Below are 21,105 nucleotides of genomic sequence, written 5' to 3'. Positions count from 1 at the left end.
CTGAAGGTGAAATACATGATGAAGTGTTATGCTGAATCAGGACACAGCAGCCAGTGGCATCAGATGAGGAGTACACATATGCAGTCATTTTCACTGTAAAATGCTGATGTTTGAGCTTCGTCTAAAAAGGAAAAGCCCTTGGGCCCTATTAGTCCACTGGCGTTTCAGTTTGACTGGTGGCCTATAGGGCGCAGTGAGTTAGACTAGCTCGAAAGTAATTTGGTGTAAATAGTTGTCTCCGAGATTGGTACTGAACTGCTGCACATCGTACATTTTAATTCCCCTGGACATAGCATTCCCTCTAATCTCCTCTGATCCTTCCCTCCTGGCAAGTCCATCTGCCAGCATCACCGGAGCTGGAGTCAGAGCCAAGGTACTGACATGAATGTGAGTCCTCCTCTGCAGGCTCTCCTCCCTCCCAGCAGCATTTGCTACCTCGTGATTGTATCTAGGGGAGAAATGACTTATTTTGATTTAGATTCTATTTTGAAGGTAGAAGGTAGCTTTTATTTAAGGAGTGTCGCATCTTCTGCCAACTGAGACAGGAATCTTTGAGGGAGTCTGTCTCTATGATTTTGGCAGTACATCATGGAGTACATTGCTTATAATTAAAGATCACTCAAAATAGACCCCAAACATCCCAAGCTCTGTGGAAGTGCCAGTTTGAAGCTGTGGTTTATGCCTTTGCCTCCATCTAGCATGAATGGGAATGATTCATGGCAGGAGGTCTCAGAGCATACCCAGGTCTTCAGGCTCTATGAAGAAATTCCCACTGGAGCCACTGAGAATTTTGTCTGCTCTCAAGATCAAAATATCAGACCCAAAGTGGAATCTCAAATAAGGAAAATATCTGAGGGCCCCTGAAACCTGGGGTTTGTCATCACTGGATTCAGAAAGAGAAGTGTCAGAACCCTGAGCTCTGTGTGGCAGGCCTCAGAAAAATGCATACCACCATCACACACGGAAGTTAAATAGAAGCATATGGAAATTCCCCTTTGTTGTATACTGAAACAAGAATGTATCCTGTCTTCACAGCTGGAATCTGCAGGAAGTCGAAGAAGCACTGACGCTCTGGTCATTCTGCGTGGTCAGAGAGTACAATTCCTTCATCTCATAAATTCTGAACCTTTCAGCAACTGCTTTGCATCCAAGATGACCCAGCAGCCTACTTCTGCCTGAGAGTATCCAGCTGCTCAGTATCTGGTACACTTGGGAGTTCTGGCCACTTAAAGGCAGGCTGTCTGGGAGTCTCTGGAGTATCTCGCTGTGAGGGGATCTGTGGGGGCCATGTCACAGCATAGTGCTAACACAGAGCTTCCTCAGCTCGTGCTCAAGACTTGATGCACCTCAGCTGGAATCAGGTGGAAGGCTGGGTCCTTTTGTGACCCACACTTTATTTTTTAGTGTTAATAGCATGAAAACACAGAGAGAGAACATCTCTTTGTAGATACTTCAGTGGCAGAATGACACTCTGGGGGGTGGGAATATCTGTATCTAAAAGAAGTAGTTTCTCTCCATGACCAGAAGGAATACATGAGTCTGGAAGACACGCTGGTAGCAGTGTAGGCAGCCGTGAAGCCATTGTTGCATGTTTTTTTTTTGTTCTTGTTTGCTAATGTATGGAGAAGAAAACCACAATGTCAGAGACTGGTTCTGCTTTTAGTTCATACCATAATCTCTGACTAATACAACTGTAGCTTTTAATTTAAGAGGAAGAGAGCCTGTGTCATTAGATTAATTTCATGAGTGAGACCTAAGCAAAATTCTCAATAGCTGCGAAGATTCTTAACAGTTAGTATTCTTCAGGCTGATGTTAGGTGTTTTAAAGCTCAAAAGCAATAATTTTACTTTCTTACTTTTCCTGGAATGCAGCTCATGAAATTCAATTTTGAAAATGCAGATAAATGACATACTGAAGTGCCATAAATTTGGGATCAGGCAACAGCAGCTTATGTCTGTAGCAGCCAGTATTGTTATCTCTGCTTCAGTTGTGTCTATACTGGCGTGAAGAACCTCAATTACCTCAGGACATCAGCTCTCAGTTTTAATGAATGATATCTTTCATACTTCTCACAGCAGGGAGTATGGAACCTAGAAAAAAGTGTGTGCTTCAGAGTTATGTGAAATAAGTGACCAGTGTGCTTTGTGATACATCAATAGCTGAGTATGTTTATCTTTCTTAATTGTTCAAAGGAATGAGACTAAAATTTATGTCATTTTCTAATATTCTTCCATGTCAACCACCAAAAAAGAAAAGTAGCTACATAGTGTATTTAAGTTATTTTCACTCTTCTTATATTTAGGAGGTAGGATAAGAAAGAACAAAAAGAGTTAATTAATGCTTCTTGCCTTCTTAGATGAACTTTTTCTCAGCTCATCCTAGAGTTTTCAGTGTAATACATTTAATTTTAAAAACAAAGCTGAACTCATGCCGAAGAAAAAAGTGGTAGCCATTGTTTGGCAGCCTTACTCCTCGGCTCTTTTGCAACCTAAATTAAGTAACAACAGGCAAATCATCTATCTCTCATTCTGTACTAGCTATAGTAGGAAATTATACAGATCCAATTAATCTGTGCCAATAATGAGTCACACCATACTATTTATAGGAATGTATGGTGTGCTTTTGTTAGAATATTGAATTGCCTTTCCCTTGGATTTCTGCACGCTGCTCATTAAAGGTAGACTAAAGGCAGGCATGGCCCAAAGCCAGAAGCTGAGCATCATGTTGGTTTCTATTACGTTGTTTTCAGTTAAAAACTATATAGTAGAAGGTTGGCCTTTTCACTTGATTATTACTGTTCAAATCAGTTGTCATTCTCTTCGTAGTGATTGGGCTGTCGATGCGAACTCCATTGAAGGGGAGATCTGTGTGACTAGCAGAAAGGTTTTGGTGTGTCGTGTGCATAACACAGACTGAGAATCCTATGCAGTCTCCTGACAGGACCACTTCTCAAACGGTGGGCTATGACCCCTTTTATGATTAAAAGGAAGTCGCAAGTGTTCAAACAATTTGTCTGCTAATATTATTAATGATAGAAGATAAAACCTAGAAAGAAATTTCTTTGTTACACAAATTTGTACAATCAAAACGTGTCCTTTTTCCTCCTTGAATATTTCATCTTGAGATTCTGTCACCTGATCAGCCCTGTGGAGGATGCACAAAGACAAATGACAGGTCATGTATCTAAAGAGTCTGAGAAACACTAAAACTATCCTGCAATTGCTCAGCTTAACAGTCTCAATTTCTCCCTTCCTATGTTGCCCTAGGTGATTCCTCTGCAGCTCTTCCATGAGCTTCTCTCCTCTTTTATGCTCCAGCTTAATGACCTGTTCTCACTCCATCTCAAAATTTCCTTCTGTCCCTTCTCCTCCTGTTCTTTGAGACACTTCACCTGAAATGAATGTCAGATCATGGGACTCTAAACCTGCTTAGTCTGCCTTGAATTTTCATCACAACCTATTTTGTGTGCATTATAGATAGCAGTTACAGAAAAAGTGCAGAGCAGCAACTTGACATTAATTTGATCAAGATGTTTAGCTTTCTTTTAAATTATGCTGTATAATAATTCAATAATGGGGCTTACACATTTACATAATCTTGATGTGAGGCCCAGTCTTGCTGTTCTTATAAAGGCCTCCATCGCCCTTGAAAACACCATTAGTGTTTTGGTTCTGATCTCTGAGCGCATTGAAGTCACCAGACTTCAGTATCCTTTGGTTTGGGACCTTTCTCACCGAGACCCATGCAGCAACGCAGAGTGTCATCTTCTGTAGCCTCTTTTCTACTCTAGCTTAAAAAAGTGCTTGTAAATACTCAGTCCTGGCTTAGACCAAAACAGGAAAGATGGCCAGGGTAACCCAAGGATTGCCTCACAAAAGCAGTCCCCCAAACTACCTGAGGTATCAAAATTATTCAGACAACTTTCCCTGCCTGTTCATTTTCCATTTCTGTGTTACCTCATGCTGGCCAGAAGCAGCAGTCCTGAAATGCTGACAGATGAGTTTCTCCTGGGATATTTCTGGATCTGCCAGGGGTTGTAATTATATATCACCTCACAGGAAAGGCCTTTTCTTGAGAGGCTTCTGTTTCAGGAGGAAAGCCTAAATGATTCTGGGTACACACTGTTCCTGAGTTACCAGTCAGGCATTTTCACTGTCGCTCCAGAGAGAAGTGAGTGGGTGCTCACCATCTGTTCTGACAGAGGTTTTGATGCGCATCAGTAAATCCAAGTCAGAGAGAACAGAAGTCTGCTATGTTTTGTCTCAAAAAATTCAAGAGGAACAAGGAAGTGGCAGACATTTTTGAGGGGAAAGTAATCTAAATAAAATCAGATGTTCTTCCAACAAAGTCATTTTACAAGCCTCTATTATTACCTATTAGAACAGTGTTATAACTCACTGGAAATCAGTCATGATTGCATGCCCTGCACTGTAAACCATGACCCAAGATGTAAGGTTCTGTACAACTCGGAAATGCACTCTGAAAATGCAGGTCGTTTTCCTCTAGGCTCTGCTATAGCAATGTACTAGTTCCCTCTGATGCCAGCCAAGCCCAGATGCCACTATGAAAGCTGGTGTGTCTCATCCTCCCACTGCACACTGCTGTAAAGAGCCTGGCTCTGTCTTGATGCTTATCTAGTTCTTGCTTTAAAGTGATCATTAGTTTTAGGTTGTTATTAACTGGTTTTAATTTTATTTTCCATACCCAAACAGTCATGGTGTTTAGAATTATGGAAATAACCTCCTAAGTCAGCATGAGTAAAATATTCTTTTCCATTTTGCTCATGATCTATTTTAAGGGGTTTTAATTTGTTTGTAAACTAATGGATTTAGATTTCCAGTCTTAAATAATAACTTCTGAATGTTTTGGCAATAAATACTTGCTATATTGTAATACATTAATATAATAGGTTATCTTTGTTCATCTATTGGTTATAAAAAGTCGCTTTACAAGAGACATTTTAGTCTATCAATAGGGCAATTCATTATGCAAGATTATAAATTGCTTTTAATCTTACCTCAAACTGGTTTACTAATGGAAGAACTCTATCTGCCTGTTTTAGAGTCTTACTAGCAAGCTGGATTTTTGCATATACAACTTATAATATGCTTAAAAGCAAGCGCTCCATATAACCAGTGCTTACCTAAATTATTCCAAATATGTATTAGTTGCGTGCATACAAAGTAGACAGAAAAGAGAGTAGAAAATGTCAGCCTGCAGGCTGGCTCCAACAGAGAGACTTGAACGTTTTGTTTACATATTTTTCAAAAAATCTTTTTTCTTAAATTCATATTTCAGCAAACCAGGAACTTATTTTATTCTTTGAAGCTTTATTTCACACTTAACATACAATGAAAATTGGTTTTCATGCTAAGCAAACATGTTTCCCCTCTCCTAAAGCTTGTGTTGCATCTTCCTGATGATAACAAAAAATAATGCATAATTAATATTCCAAATCACTTGTTCAATATTCAGGGGCCAAGAGGTCTAGACGGTCCTCCAGGAGAACCAGGAACAGAAGGCATTAAGGTGAGTGTTTGCATTGCTCAGTACTACACAAAACATTGAGACAGACCATAACAGATAAGAAAACAAACCAAAAAACAACCCAACACCTCAGAAGCCATAATGTTCCATTTAATCCAGGGGGAGATTTGTGAATTTCTGCCTTCTTCAGGTACTTCCTTATTATGGTATAAGCCCATCTAAGCCTGAATTTACACTTTCTGTAGAATTACCCTGCATTTAAACTGACAGTAACTGTATGCAGCTTATCTAGCAAATGCACATAGAATTCACGTATTGTTGGTTATTTGTCAGGGAGAAAGGGGCGATCCAGGAAAGAAAGGAGTTCCTGGGCTCATTGTAAGTATTGGAGCCAATCTTTGTAGTACTCCTTGACACAGTTACTACTGATTTCTGAGCTGTGTTTTGGAAATTATCTGAAGCCTGAAGCCATCATTTGTCTTTCAATATTTCTGTTTGACCAGGGTAAAGCTGGAAATCCAGGAGAAAGAGGAGATCAAGGTGCACTTGTAAGTATGAAATTCTCTAGTACTTCTGCCCCCCAAAATCCACAAAATCTCATACTTTATTTCACACTCAAGTATGAGGGAATTTGTTTGCTTTAGAGAAGCTGGAAAACTCTGACTGTATGGTTTGCATTTATTCATGCAAAGAATCAGGAGCAGAAGTGAGAGTAAGTGTGAACATGGTTTAGTCTGCTATAAGACCAGTGTTTTCATGAACGATGGTCCACAGAATACAATATGATAGCAAATTGCAGCAGAAGAAACGACCATTGTAGTTAGTAGAGTGGGTCCTAGAAGTTGCTTTGGTTTTTTTGTTTTATTGTAGTTTTAAGGGAGCAAGTCATTGTGACATAGAAAAACAATTCTTTGATAGATTTTAGAGTAGATGTGTACTATCAATGTTGGGATAAATGTGGAAAAATGTGTAAAATGTATATCGCATGTATAGGAGAAAATTCTTTTAGGGCTTCTTTCAATGGAAATCTAACATGTTCTATTTGAGGCTTTCTTTCATAAAGAAGGTTACCAGTCAGTCCAAATTGTGTTGGATTTTCAATACAGAAGGAAGCGGAAAAACAGAAACAAGCAGTAATGGTGGTGATTTTGTGCTGAAATTGAGACTCAAAATGTTGATTATCACTGTACTTCTCTTGCCTTTTCTGCTCAAATTTAGGAGCTTGTTGCCTCTCACCTTTGACATGATAGGGTTTCATGTCTTCTTCATTCACTAGGACTTTTAGATGTATTTATATATACAGAAATGAATGAAGCAAAACTTTATTAGGTTGAAATGCTGGGATTTAGTATGTTTATTGCAAAGTACAAGATACTGCTCTATTACTCCTACAGCTACAGTTTCTAGAGAGAGTATGATACAGATATGCTATGAGCTAGGTTGAGCAGAAAGAAAAGTGGGCTGTGAACCTTACTGATCATCTCAAATACAGTTTGTAGGGCAGGACACTCCTACCATTGTGTTTAGGCCCAGTTTGCGCACACAGGCAGCACATGAGTCTAAGGAGAATGATGAGGAACTGGTAAATGGTGAGTCAGCTAAGATCCACCCCTCTGTAAAAGAAACTGAGGAAGGATTTGTTCAGGGCTCCCTCGCCTGCCACAGGAGCTAGTGATGTGGCAATGCATGTCAACTGGAAGAAAAGGCTGCATCTATTTCTTGGGTGTTTCTGAGTAAGTTATTGAGTGAACAGAAATAAGAGAGGAAGTGGCTTTTCACAGAATATGAAACAGCTTGTTTCCAATTATTTTTTATTTTATTTTAATCTTCCAGGGTTTGCTTGGACCTCCTGGAACCACAGGAGACAGGGGACCAATGGGAGAGCCAGTAAGTTGATCCTTGTGACTGCTTAAAAATTTTCCCACATATTATACTGAATTCCCTAGTAACTCAAGCTCTGTTTTACCAAGATTCAGTGTTGCTGGCTGTGGTTAGATAGGAATTGGGGGGTAATTGTTCCAAAACTGCATGGCTAGAGTCTGGCTCACTTGCTTAGCATAACTTGTTCATAAGTAAGGAGTGCACAACATAAGAAAGCATGAAAGAATCTGGACCACAATGTTATGTGGCTTTACGCTGCATTGAGGTAGACATCTACATTATGGATTATGTAAATGTATGTGCCAATACAGATATTAGTGGTATTTTTTTCAGGCAAATTTTAGGATCGTTATTCAGGAGCTCAGGGACCACATCTGTTTGGCAGGTTAAATTTTCAACAAAAAAAAGAGACTGTTACTATAAAACTCAGATGTTCCTCTGCTGGATGGATTCTTGTTCTGATTGTTATTATTTCAAAGCCACACTCACTTTTATGTGGGTAATATTGTAACAGAAGATCATGCAGAATCTGCAGCAAATATATGCAAAGTGCTGCAAGATGTAGCCATGACAGGAATAGTATTGCATCACCATCTCTGGGGGTAAATCAGATTATAGAAATACAGTGAAAGAGTATGTGCTGTCCTAGGGGGACTTGGGAGAAGGCTCCCATAGTGTGAAAATCTAATAGAGTTGTCAAAAATTGTGTGTTTTCATTGCTTCTGAAAAGTTATTTTGCACATCAAATGACATAGAGTTAATATAAATCTTGAAAGTGAACTGTTGATATCAAGTATATTATTTCTACTAATTATCATTATTTCTAATATTATTAAATATTACTTCTACTAATTCATAGGCTGACATGCTTACAGAAAGCCATTGGACATTTTTGGGGGCTAGAAAAATACCAACATTTATTGTGGTAAATTTTCTTTTGGATATAATTGTCTACTTAACTTGAGCTGCCAACTTGTAGGAGTGGCAAAATGTTTCAACAGACAAAGTGTTTCCTAACAGTAATTATTGGATTCCTGTCACTTTGTCTCTTTCATTTATTTTGTCTAATCTTGTGACATCTGAGAGCCTTACAATGCAAGGCTTATATGTAAAATTCCTGCCATTTTCTGGTCAAGTCTGAATTTTTATATATATACAGAATGACTATCAGCTTTATCTAATCCAAGTGGTCTATTCTTGAGCAACCTACATTTCTGTTGTGCTCATCATCGTAGAATCTACACTTGCAGGGTCAGAGGTAAGAAAAGCTTATCCTATGAACAGGGTACCTTTTCTTTCAAGTGCTGAAAGAATAAAATGTCTTTGGAAAAACATCTGTGAAGCTAGAAAGAAGTGATGAAAATGACACAAGATGTTATGAAATGAGACACGTGGCTCTTTTTTTAACTGCCCATCCAAGCAGCTTGATTTCATCTTCTGTCAGCTGGTCACTACATGAAAGCCAGCTGCTGAAGCAGTTTCTCTGGCCCTTACACTAGCTCTGCACAGTGCAGAAAAACCCTAATTATTGTGGAGCAGAGAAACGTAAGTGATTAGAACTATTTGTACTAACAGGCCTGATCTAAATTACATTCTAACTTTACCTACCAGTCAGGCATTTCAGTAAAATCATTCTTTGCATATTACCTGTTGTTAAGGGTTAAAAGGAGTCACTATATTGCTATACATTTTTGGCTTCTGAAATTCCCTGAAAGTCTCAGGGGAAAGTTACATTACCAATCCAGCAGAAAACTCCATGATAATGTTATGCATCGAACTTAAGCTTTGTGACACTTGCCTAGTGGAATGCCATGGTGTGGTAGGAATGAAAACTGATGGACTTAGTGTAGGACCAAGTGAATTCTCAATGAGAAATTAACTGCAGCTTCAGTCATTCGCACTTAAATGAAGCTATAGGGTAAAATACATGCTTCTGCTGAAATCCTGTCAGTAATATACAGTTTACATTGTGGTTACAAGGGAAGAATATAATCGCATTATCACTGCCAAGTCATCAGGAGGAGCGAAACCATATGCATAGTTTGTAAGAGGAAGTGAAACAAAAAAAGAGTAAATATTTGCTTAAAAGGCTTCTGTCATAAATGTGGGTAGCGGCATCTTTCTTTTACATGAGAATAATAGATGAACAACACGTTTTGAATTTAGAATATACTTAGGCACAGATGAGTCCCAAAGGGGTAAATGGATGTGAACTTTCTGAAAGTTCAAACACTGGATACATCCAGAGGCTTGATTTGTCTTGACATACGTTCATAGTGGCTATGGAATCAGCTGTAAGTTGTAACAGGCAACCTTTACCCCTCAGCACACAAATCCCACTCTGTGAGCTGAGATGGATAATCTAACATGTGCAGAGAATTTGAGCATGCCACTTTAGGAAATGATCCCTACGTGTTACTGCAACAAATGTATTACTTAGGATAGGGCTTATAGGAAAATGCTCATAGTATAGTTACTAATATTACCAAAAAGGCTCCAGTCTTTAGTCCATTACACCTCAGTGATTGTCCTCTATAAACATTGCTAAATCCATAGTGAAGCACACAGTAGTTGTTTTCAGTTAATTCCACACCAGACTGTAGGCTTTTCCACAAAGCAAACCAGACAGTCTAACAAACCTTAATTAAACAAAGTCTCAGTTAATCAAGAGGAGAGCTCAGTTTAGATAATAATTTACTTTTGGTCTAAAAGAAAAGCCATCTGTGCTTTTGCTGTTATTTGAAATATGTTATTTCAGTGTGTCAAGATTGGCAATGAGGTCTTCGATACTGTATGCCATCATGATACTTGTATATACTGTTGAATTCAGGAGGAAAGAAAATGAAAGATTGGAAGAGTTCTGAAGAGACAAAGTCAAGACTAAAGAACGTAATTTAATGCTAATTGAATAATGCATCCAAAATTTTGTTTAATGCCAGGGTCCAAGAGGACAACCAGGGGATGGTGGCCCTATTGGAGAAATGGGTTTTGAGGTGAGCTTTTAACCATTTATATAGTAGTTACAAACACTCAAGCACCTGAATAAGCCTGGACAATGTGTTTAAAAACTATTTTTTTTAATTACCTGCACCTAACTTAAATACCATGAGCTGCTGAGAGACTCTCTTACTTAAAGCTGTTATGAAAAAAAAAAGTCTAAAATCAGTAGCTTTTTCTGTTGTAAGCCGTGTCTTTGGATATACATTCATGACATCTGCACCTAGAAGGTGAATGTTTAGTTGAGCAAACCATTCTCCTTGCAGTTAGACAGTAGAAGAGCATTAGTCATATGTCCTTGCAAATCGTAGATGAAGAAAGCAGCTGCAGACAGTCTTCTTGCTAACTTTTGTTTCTATTTTTTGCTTTGTTTTTAATATCTCTTTAAAAGAAATAGGACAGATTGTATTAGCCACATTTGTAATGAAGTAGCTGAGGGGTGAGCTCACTTAGAACAGAAGGGATTTGGCTTATTCAAAGAAACGTGCTTCCTCAGTCACTCAAAATCCAGTTGTCTGACTGACTATTAAAAAAAGGTTTAAATGTAAGGGCTGAAGACTCCAAAAAGGGCTTTGTTCTCTGAACGCTGTATCTACTTGGCTCCAAGCCTAAACAGTGATGAAGTTGTCAGTCAGATTTACAAAAGATAGATGATTGCTCAGCCTGCTAGTAATTTATGATGAAAGGTACCGGCTTAGTGGTACTGCTGAGTCTTCAATACATTCCTGGGCCACAGTGCAGTTCCTGAACTCATCCTATAACATCCTTTCTTTTCTTCTGTTGGGCTCTAGTGAGAACAAAGAACTGTGTTGTCTTAATTTGATTTTTCAGACATGCATCTCTCCCAGTGTCTCATGCCATTTTTCTGCTTCAATTTTGGCTGTATTATTTGGTGGCTGCAAAATTATTACTGATGACCATGTGTAACAGTAGCTCTTGTACTGTGCAGGGACCTCCTGGCCCTGAAGGAGAACCTGGCCTGCAGGGAGAACCAGGTGCAAAGGTAAGTGGTGAAATTATTCTCTCTTGTGCTATTTAAATTTTCTAATTTCCATAAAAGCAAATCAGAGTGATCTGATTCATTAGCCAAGTAGGTAGTGATAAAGGAAAAGAGCCATCAAAAAATATTGTTATTGTAATGATGACTGCATTATCTGTAAACCCTGTCATCGTTAGGAATATTGTCCCTTAAAATCCAATTATTTATTTTTCTTGTGATATTCGAGGGAGACATTGGACCTGCTGGGAAGGCTGGAGAACCAGGTGACCAAGGTTTAAGGGTGAGCTATGGATGCAAATCTTCTTCCAAAAAGGAAAGTATGTTACAAATGTGTCAGAAATGCAGGTTGAGAAATCTTGATTTATCAGAAGAATTCAGTAAGAAGCTATTTTCTGATACCTTTAAAAAAATGGTAATAGTAGCAAGTTAAGAAGGAGTATTGATTGTAATCTTGAAATATTTCTAAGTGTCTCATGTCACTCAGAGACATGAACAACTGATTTGAGCATGAAGGTAAATCCAAGGGTGTCCAGCCCAGCTGTTAAGATGACAGCACACAATAATGCTGTGTATGGATACCTAGTCTAGGTGAGATAATGGGAACACTATAGTCTCAGCAGAGCAGGATATTTCTCTGTACCACCATCTAAATCAGCTGATTTGCTTCTGGCACTGTGGATGGCTCATTTGGCACTTGATTTTACCAAGTGCTTGTGCCCCTGCATACTCTTCCTGTGTGTCTTAGCCCCCTCCTCTGGCCCACACAATTCCCTACCTTTGAAGGCTGAAAAAAAACTTTTAAAGTGCTAGAAACAGTTTTTATCCAGGACACTTTTTAAAAAGAGCGTAAGCTATATCCTTTTAGAATTAAGTCTTACCATTGAGCTCTCTTGTTCCATTAGCTCCTTGCTATCATCTTTTCCTCCTGCCCAAAATCTCCAGTGAGGTGCATTCCATGATTCTGCCTGTCGTTGAAGAGGAGTAGTTCCTGGTACTGGTCCACAGTGGGTGCTCTGGACTTAACCATACCACTATATCTGAAATAATATGTTCTTAGTATAGGGCAACATTTGCTTTTTTACTATCTGCATCAAAAGTTGCCAGTTGCCAGTGTCTTTACCTAAGAAAGGCAAATATTCTAAAATGCTATGGTGCTGATCCTGTTGGTAAATGATGAGTTTTTCATGGCCCTAAACTGAGTCACTAAACAGACCTATATAGTAGTTATCCACATAAACATGGAAGTTTCAGGACAGAATAGGTGTATTTTTGAGGTTACTGTAGTTACATGTTGTATACTCTGAAACCAAACAACCTCGGTGCCACCATCCAAATCTCCAGTGTTATGTGGACATAGTATTGCCTCATTTTTCTAATGTTGGTCATCTTTTATGTTTTCCTGTGTTTGAGAGTCACAAGGCTGTGATTTTGTCACTGTAAATTAATGAAAAATTAAGATAAATAAACTATAACAGCAACATAAAAGTTGTCCCAAAGATAATAAGCATGTGTAAAACTAGTCTGAGTTCTTCCTAGGCAATACTTCTATGTCAGGAAGTTCAGGCAATAATTTTGTTTTCAACTATTCCTTTCTACAAGGGTGAACCAGGACCTCCAGGAGAAGACGGTGTTCAAGGAAAAGATGGCCCAAAGGTATATTCAGTTTTTGTAGCAGATTTAAAGCAGTCATGTTAGCTTAATCTTAAATCTTTTTTTCTTCTGTTTCACCAGGTCAACAGAGACCAATTGAGTGCACTTAGTTTTAACATAGGAGGCCCTGTATGTTATAGGCTTTCCTGTGCCTAAAAGGCACAGGACCTACCCTGCGAGGGCTGCAAAGTTGAATGGCTTGACAGAGAAATGCAAACTGGAGAACTGAGGACAGCTTATTTCTGTGGTGACTATCATGCTGGAGAGAGCAAGCCCAAGGCTGCTCTACTCCCTGCATTGGATCAATCCTGTGCCAGGGACTGTGGCAGGTGCCAGGGCAGGGGATGTCACATCAGTTTTAATGTGCTTTTTGTCAAACTTGAAGATTCAGAATTCACTTTTCTCAGGAATAAGTAATTCTGTAGCAACAGCTGGACTAAGGGGTTTTTTGGGGTTTTGGGGGTTTTTTTTGCTTTGTTTTAGGGAGACCCTGGAGACCAGGGACTTCTTGGAGAAGGTGGTGAAAAAGGAGAGATGGGGTTACCAGGAATTGCTGGACCCCCTGGTGAACCTGGCATAATTTTTTATTCCTGTAAGTGTTTTCAGGTTTAAATGGACTTTTTGTTCATTTTCTTTTTGTAATTATTTTCTTTTTAATTTTGCTTGCTTATTTTATTTTTGATTTTCTGTTGCAATTAGAGCTGACCATCTTTAAATTAGCTTGCCTCCCTTTTCTATGTGGTTCAGTTTTTCAGGGTTGGTAGAGAGAGGAGACAAATGTTTTTCCTATCTTAAATCTGGGACCTCTTAGCAGATAGTGATTCCTCACCATTTGTCATCCAGACACATACACCACACAACCTGGAGCCTTTCACTTCAGATCTCCCTTCTCCAGACATCCTTCTGTCATTATTCTCTATCCTCACCTTCATTTGGAGACTGTGAGCAATCTCAAGGCATTAGATCATTCTTTAAATTTTAAAAATACCCAAAGTAATTGGCAAGATGCATATACTACCATAAATTGTGCTGTAAGATCTTTCATTGTTTTGTATTTTTTTCCCTACTCGTGGCTTTGTTTACTGTCCCAGGGCTATCTAGTTTTCAGTTAAGATTAAAAGATCCTTCGGGCAAAGAACTGCCATTTTGAGCAGCTTGTAAATGATGAAGCGTTACACCTTAGAGCACACAAGATTTGGCTCCAATTTAATATTTTGTGCTAATGTTCTTACCACATAAATGCTTAGCTGTCATTCCTTTTATTAAACCTTAACAACAAAAACAAGGTCTAAAAATAGCATTTTGAGAAAAAGTGATAACCTGAACATTGAGGTTTCTTTAGTTACAAAATTATTGCAGCACAGACAACAACAGCACAGGATTTCTTAAAATGTTGATGTGGATTACAGTGCCTTCCCTGGTAAGGCATACAAGGCAGGTCAAAAGTGACTTAAAACCAGTGTCACGTGATAGATATCAAATTATTTCTGCTGTTGATTCCTGATCAGTTGGATGGCCTGCCTTTCCTAACAGTGGTCTTTCTACACTGCTGCCAAGGTGTTGTAAAGACAATGTTACGGATGCTGTCCATCCTGTGCTGGCACTGACTTCCAGAAATGAGAGTCTATCATGCCAGGCAGTGCTACTTCGGATGATAATTCTGTGCTGTGGTATAATGTCATGTCTTTGGTGGACCTTCTCTTCTTACCTTGTCAATCACCCTGTAATGAGGCATATACTATAAAAAGTAAGGAGACAGAAGAAAGAATGAATTTCATTATTACATTTTGTTCTTAAAATATATTTATTCTTTAATTAATTTTGTTCTGATACCTCTGTGAAAGGAATTAAATAAACATATCGTGAAAGCAGCAGTTGCCATTGACAACTGAAACAGAGATTGCAGATGGAGAGAAATGGCAGGAAGCATACACAGGTCAAATAGTAAATGAGCATTGGGATCCATGGTCAACATTGTTGGATCGGTTCACCTATTTGTTCTGGCATCACTCCTAGGAGCTAAAATCCTCCAATAAAATCTGTTTTGCTGAGGTTTTATGCAACTTCTTAATGTGAATTCATATTTTTGAGCGCAATTTCCAAAGCAAGTATGTAGCCTCAAGTCAGATATCAGATCCCCTTACCAAAAATCATCATGTTCTCTTTTGCAGTCCTCTGACTGCCTTCTCTGTAGCTCTTATGTGATGGTGGAGTCTGAGTAAACAGTAGTTGGAGGGCCAGCTGTCAACGGCTGTGAGCACTGTCCCCTCTGTCCTCTAAGCATCAGTGTTACAATCTGCTGTCTTTAGTCCTGGGTTCTTCACAGTGAACTGCTTTCGTAGTGAAGAAAAAAAATGCTCTTTTAATTGTCAGCACACTTGGTGTGCTACAGAACAGTTTTTGTTTCTGATACAATGATATCACCCTGACTTTTTGTTTTCTCTGTTTTGTTTTGGCAGTTCTGGAGAAGCTTGAAAGTGTCATACATTGAAATTAGCATAAAACAGCTCAGCCCTGGCATATCTACATTGTATGTTAATTATACTTGTATACAGTAAACAAAATCAGCAGTGCTGCTGTGCTTCAGTGAGACAGGCGGGTCTGGCAATTTGATGTTTGGGAGGATGTGGTTAGCGGGGGATTTTTCACGTTTCTGTTCCACCTATTCCAAAAGTGGCTGCAGAGCTGCCTTCCTCCCCACTCATCCTCCCTGGCATCTGGGCCTATTCACATCAAGATTTTGGTTTGACCTCCTCCTAGGGATGCGGACAGATCATAACATCCTGGTCTAAACACGGAAATTGGTTTTATATAGTCAATTGTCTGAGGGTTTTATTGGAGGTGAGAGTAATAATACATTTTCATTAAACAAAAGCTTACAAAGCAACAAATAAGCTTCACAAATCAGTTTAAACTATATTTACCCTGGCTTATCACCACAGTGACTCAAAAAAACCCAAATATCTCTCCCTTTATCCAAAACTGAAGCTAAATTACCTCCTCTAACTCACAGAGCCGTTGGGTAAATTGAAACTGGTGAGCGGTGGACACATCCAGCCCTTTGGGAGTGTCAGTTTTTGAAGTGACCTAGAGGGCAGCAGGGGTGTAGCTCCATAGCACCCATCATCTGCAGGCACCACACCCAATTGGCGAGCAGTGGTAGGCACCAGCACCAACTGAGTTAGGTCTCTGCTCTTCAGCAAGTTGTGCCAGGGCTCTGCTCTTCATGCTTGACAGCCCCAAGGTTTTGTTATTTTTCCTCTGGTTGTGTATTGTATTTCTGTAAATCCAGTGGTTGTCTTGAAGTAATTTTATTCCTAAAGTAATAGTTTCTGTGTGGACAAGATTTATTGGGTGTTTTTTCCCCCTATTTTCAGTGGATTTTGACTAGTTTGGTAAGTGATCCCTGATGCTTGCCCACTTGTTTCTGCTGTAACTTGAAACAGACCTACTAACTTGCTTACATCCACAGTTAATGAGATTTTTCCTCCCACCTCTCTGCATTGCAAAAGCCTGCTTAGTTATCCATTTTGGAGCACAGTTTAAACATGTTTTCAGGCCATTCTCAATCATTTCTTTTTCTCTCTCTAATAAATGTACAGGGCCCTGAAGGAACACCAGGAAATCCAGGTCAGAGGGGCCGTTTAGGAAAGAAGGTACTATTTTTCATCTTCCCCACTTCTCTTCCTTTTATCTGAAACTCAAATTTACATTACAAAATTATTCCATTGAACCAAGTCTGTCCCTGTTTTATGTCATACTTCAAGCCAATTTTTTTTCTTGCTAGCCATAGCAATTAGAATTGCCATCATTCTGCAGTCAATAACATTCAGGACCTTAGGAAATTCAAATTTGTATCAAGATGTGATTTTGCAACTCGAATGGTTTCTGCTGCTACCAAAAAATGTTAGGCTTTAGCTAAAACAAAACAAAAATAATAGAAGGACTTTAGCAGAGGGTTGTTTTCACTGCAGAGTTCTGAGTTCAGACATTCTAAGAACTGCAGTAAATGACATGTAAATGTAATATTCCTATTAAATAATGCTGTTACACACTTTGGTTAAGCATAAACTACATTTTGAAACTTAGTATCAGTCTCTTATTATTTCTAATACAATAACACCAACAGGGGGAAAAGGGGCAGCTTGGCCCTCCTGGAGAAATTGGACCTGCTGGTGTCTCTGGCCAACCTGGAGAAACTGGTCCCAAAGGTGCAAGAGGAACTCGGGGTCCCTTGGTTTGTACAAAACATTCTTATTTAAGAGTGCATGTACTTCTGGTTTAGCAGAATCATGTCCTTCCATGGGAAGAGGCAAGTCACAGCTGTTGCACATACGAATATTTTTTGAGGTCGCTGGAGATGCAGGCAGTGTTCTTCCCATCCTGTGCATCCCGATGCATGCCCTGGCCTTTCAACATCAGAATGAGACCTGTATACCTTTCCAGACAGAAAACCCGGGTCATGGACCTGGAAGGAGTCAACTCATGCTTTGGTCAGGTTCCTGATCTGACAGTCAGAGGAGCAGGATGGCAGGGCATGCCATGGAACAGTCATGCCTCACGGTCCACATATGACCTCACTGCTGTGGCTGTTTCTTAAACCTTTCCAGTTCCAAGAACAGAAATGATGGAGTTTGCTGTTACATAAAATAAGCCTTAGCTGTGGCTGAAACAAAGCACTTCAGATGAGGACTGCTACTCCTGTTGAATGGGAATCTGCCCCAAAGTTAACTGAATTAAGTGCATTTCCATTAACTTTGAGCTCCTTTCATCACAAGCTCCCCAAACTTGCTCCACACTGTGAGAGATGCACAGACACATGCAGCCTCTGCACTAGTGAGGCGATGTGCCTATCTCACTGCTCCAGAGCCTAGTTCTGTGGCCACTGAATGCAGCATTGTGTCCCTGAACACATGAAGTACAGAAGAAAAGTAACTATCTAATGGCCAGTATTTTCAAGAGAAGGACTCAACTTCCGAAGGTGAGGACCGCCCTCAGCTTCTCTTAGCATGCTTAGCATTTATAAACAGAGTTCCTTTGGACCTGTGAAAGCTCAGATCCTTTTGATCTTAGTTATGCACAGGGATTATAAGGTTAGGACTGAAAATTTTGACAATTTTTTCCACAGAACAGGGAAAAGCCCGGTGTTCTATACCAAATGAAGCTGAACCAACAAGGAAGTTGTCTGTGGTTCTCAAATCTCAGTATTTGAAGATTTTTCCAAGTGATAACTTTATGAAGTAGGCATTGTTGTAACATTTTATAAGGGAGCTCATTTTTCTATCACTGATTATTGCATTTAACAGGGACACCTAGGAGGATTGGGACCTGAAGGAGAGTCAGGAATTCCAGGTTATGGGGTGAGTTTTTTACTGAATTCATGTACACACACATCCCTAAGTAAGTCTGTGGTACTCTAAATAATTTCAAGTATAATGGGGATCTGTATCTAGAATACACAAATATCTTTAGGAGTGTCAGATACTCACATATGTTTATATGATACATGATTGCCTACTCAGAAATATTAGCATTAAGCAACGGTGACTGTTTTTTGTGAGTTCACTAGCAGTTGTTTTTTACCACAGATTTGAAACCCTTGTTTGTCCAATATCTCTTACCCCTTGTGAATAAAGTTCCTATAAAACTACTACAATTATTCATTATAAAGAGTATTCAGCAAAGACCACCACCTCTGCTTATTGTCTGGCCAGGCAGTTTCCATTTCAGTAACAGAAACTGATTGAATGAGGTTAGTTGAAGGGCATAAAGATGTTGTGGCTTTTGCTGAAAAACGATTATGATCATCATCATAGATGGATTGAGTCCTGCTCTTACAGACCAGACTGCCATGTCTTTTTTCTGAACAGAAACTTCCATCAGTGGCCCTAATCCTGAAGCGAGAACCAGCCCGGCTCCCCTCACCTGCATTAAAGCCCTGCCAGAATCTTTGGTTTCCTGTTGTGCACAGAGGTTTTCCTGGACACAATACATTTTCTGCCTGGGCTCGTTAATTTTGTGCCACATCACTATTTAGTATTATTAGCAAGCAGCAAAAAAACAATAGTTACAAGAAGCTAAAAGAAAGTTTGGAATTAATTATTTCTTTAATTATTTGTTTTGGAACTAATTTTTGTTTTGTTTGCTTCTTTAGGGTCACCAGGGTCCTCCAGGGCCTCCAGGACCCCCAGGACCCAAAGGAGAAAAGGTATGAAGATGGATTACACTATCTTACAGTTTGAGTAATTATAAAGGGAGGAAGTGTTACTGCGTGCTCACTGTTTTCCACAGCAAGCAGCAAAAGCCACAGTTTGCAATATTTATTAATGTTGTGACAGAATATGAAAAGAAATGCAAAATTGGGGAAATGGATCATTCAGAGGCAGAGTTACAAATTACACAGTTGAAATGTTTCAGGTTTTAAAACACAAGGTAAGAAACACATTCTATTGTATCAGATAACACCACTGCCCCTAGTGAGCACTGCTGACAAATAATCAGTGCGGAACCAGCTAAGTATTTACTTAACTTTAAGCCTGTGAGTACACCCACAGATTTTGCTGGAAATCCAACTAAGATGGACAAAGGTCTGTCCTTAATATAAAATATTAGGGGCAGGATATTGCCTCGGTCCTATTTTAGTGTTAAATTCACTGTTGTTCTTTTAAGCCTCAAATCCTGCAAACAGCTTGGTATGCTGACTGAAGTCGATATGGCCCCAAGCAGGTACAGGGATTCCCTTCACAAAGATTAGTTTGGAGCTGCACCTGACAGAGAAACATGTTCTTATATTAGGGCCAGCTTTGCAATGAATACTACTAATAGACAATTAGTGGTTGATGTTATAAATAGGTTCTGATACAATTTTCAGAAACAATAACTGTAAACTAAATTGTTGGGAGCTAGGTGTCTAGCTTGCTTGGTCACTTCTGAAAAAGCATTTTGATGCATTTTGGAAATCCTTAATCATATTTAAAATGTAAGCCTCTGCATTAAATATTCATAAATATAATCTGGAATAGATAACTTTTTGTCTGTTAGTTTGGATGGCAGTTGTTTCATATTTAAAATTTAATAGAGTTCAGTTGGAGTCTTCTGTACGCTTGTTTGTCTATATTAAGTATATTACTCAAAACAGTGGAAGAAATTTTCTTTCTTCCTCTTGTCAAATATCCTGTTTATCCTTTTTTTTCATTAAATAAAGAAATGATTACATGGGCATTGTTCAAATACTTTTTTTTTTTATAGCTGCCTTTGAGAATAGAGCAAATACTTAGCTTTTTTAGTCCTAAATGTCTTTGGGTCATTTAGGTGCATGTTAAAATGGAGTTACCATTTGCACTGTATTAAAACCATGAGCATCGTGTTCACTTTTAGCATCTACACAGTATACTTTCTGGGTGTTTATTAGCATTTGAACATGTGTGCGTTGTAGATGAGGTTGAATTTCGAAGTTAATATTTTTCAATACTTATCTTTGTTTTAGGGTTACCCAGGCGAAGACAATACAGTCCTTGGACCACCTGGGCCCATAGGTGAACCAGTAGGTCTTTCTTTCTCAGAAAAATTACATTAGTGCCTGTCAAAACTAGAGACAATGCAGGCTGTTTCTGAAAATTTCTATCACTGTCCCAGGAGTCAGTACCCTCTTGTAGAAAAATGTAGAATGACAGTCCTTTAATTGGTAATCCCTCTCTGAAAAATGCAGTCATGTGCTCTTTCCTGCTTAAGCATATGTGCCCTGTGTTTAATTTCACTAATGCCATTATTCTGTGTTTAGACCAGCACATTTTGGAACAGAATTTTACCCTCTCTATTTATCCTGAATTATACCTAATTGCTTTACTAACCAGAAATATGTTTCGACTTATTTCATTATCACTACAAAGCTGATTTAGCTGATTTAGACAGAGCTGCATTTTGTAACCATTTTTTACAGTTTTCGGCTGGGATAGAGTTAATTTTCTTCCTAGGAGCTGCTACCATGCTGTGCTTTTGGATTTAGTATGAGAATAATGTTGATAACACACTGATGTTTTAGCTGTTGCTAAGTAATGCTTACCCTAAGTCAAGGACTCTTCAGTTTCCC

General features: G+C 39.0%; 1 protein-coding gene across 1 annotated transcript in view; it reads left to right on the top strand.

Moving 5' to 3' along the window:
- LOC104160470 (collagen alpha-1(XXIV) chain-like) overlaps positions 1–20,559 on the top strand; it is a gene marked incomplete at its 3' end in the record, with an annotated part of 111,233 nt that extends 90,674 nt beyond the window's left edge. Inside the window, exons 24-36 of the mRNA XM_009698598.1 lie at positions 5,477–5,530; positions 5,992–6,036; positions 7,322–7,375; positions 10,309–10,362; positions 11,316–11,369; positions 12,966–13,019; positions 13,098–13,145; positions 13,500–13,608; positions 16,804–16,922; positions 17,146–17,253; positions 18,323–18,376; positions 19,171–19,224; positions 20,503–20,559. Coding sequence (XP_009696900.1) covers positions 5,477–5,530; positions 5,992–6,036; positions 7,322–7,375; positions 10,309–10,362; positions 11,316–11,369; positions 12,966–13,019; positions 13,098–13,145; positions 13,500–13,608; positions 16,804–16,922; positions 17,146–17,253; positions 18,323–18,376; positions 19,171–19,224; positions 20,503–20,559 — 864 coding nt within the window. The remainder of the gene's footprint in view (positions 1–5,476; positions 5,531–5,991; positions 6,037–7,321; positions 7,376–10,308; positions 10,363–11,315; positions 11,370–12,965; positions 13,020–13,097; positions 13,146–13,499; positions 13,609–16,803; positions 16,923–17,145; positions 17,254–18,322; positions 18,377–19,170; positions 19,225–20,502) is intronic.
- Positions 20,560–21,105: the final 546 nt, after the last annotated feature.

This window comes from Cariama cristata, unplaced genomic scaffold (genome assembly GCF_000690535.1).
Source record: "Cariama cristata isolate BGI_N322 unplaced genomic scaffold, ASM69053v1 scaffold10424, whole genome shotgun sequence".
NCBI classification, from domain to species: Eukaryota; Metazoa; Chordata; class Aves; order Cariamiformes; family Cariamidae; genus Cariama; species Cariama cristata.
This window is presented reverse-complemented; position numbering and strand designations above follow the sequence as displayed.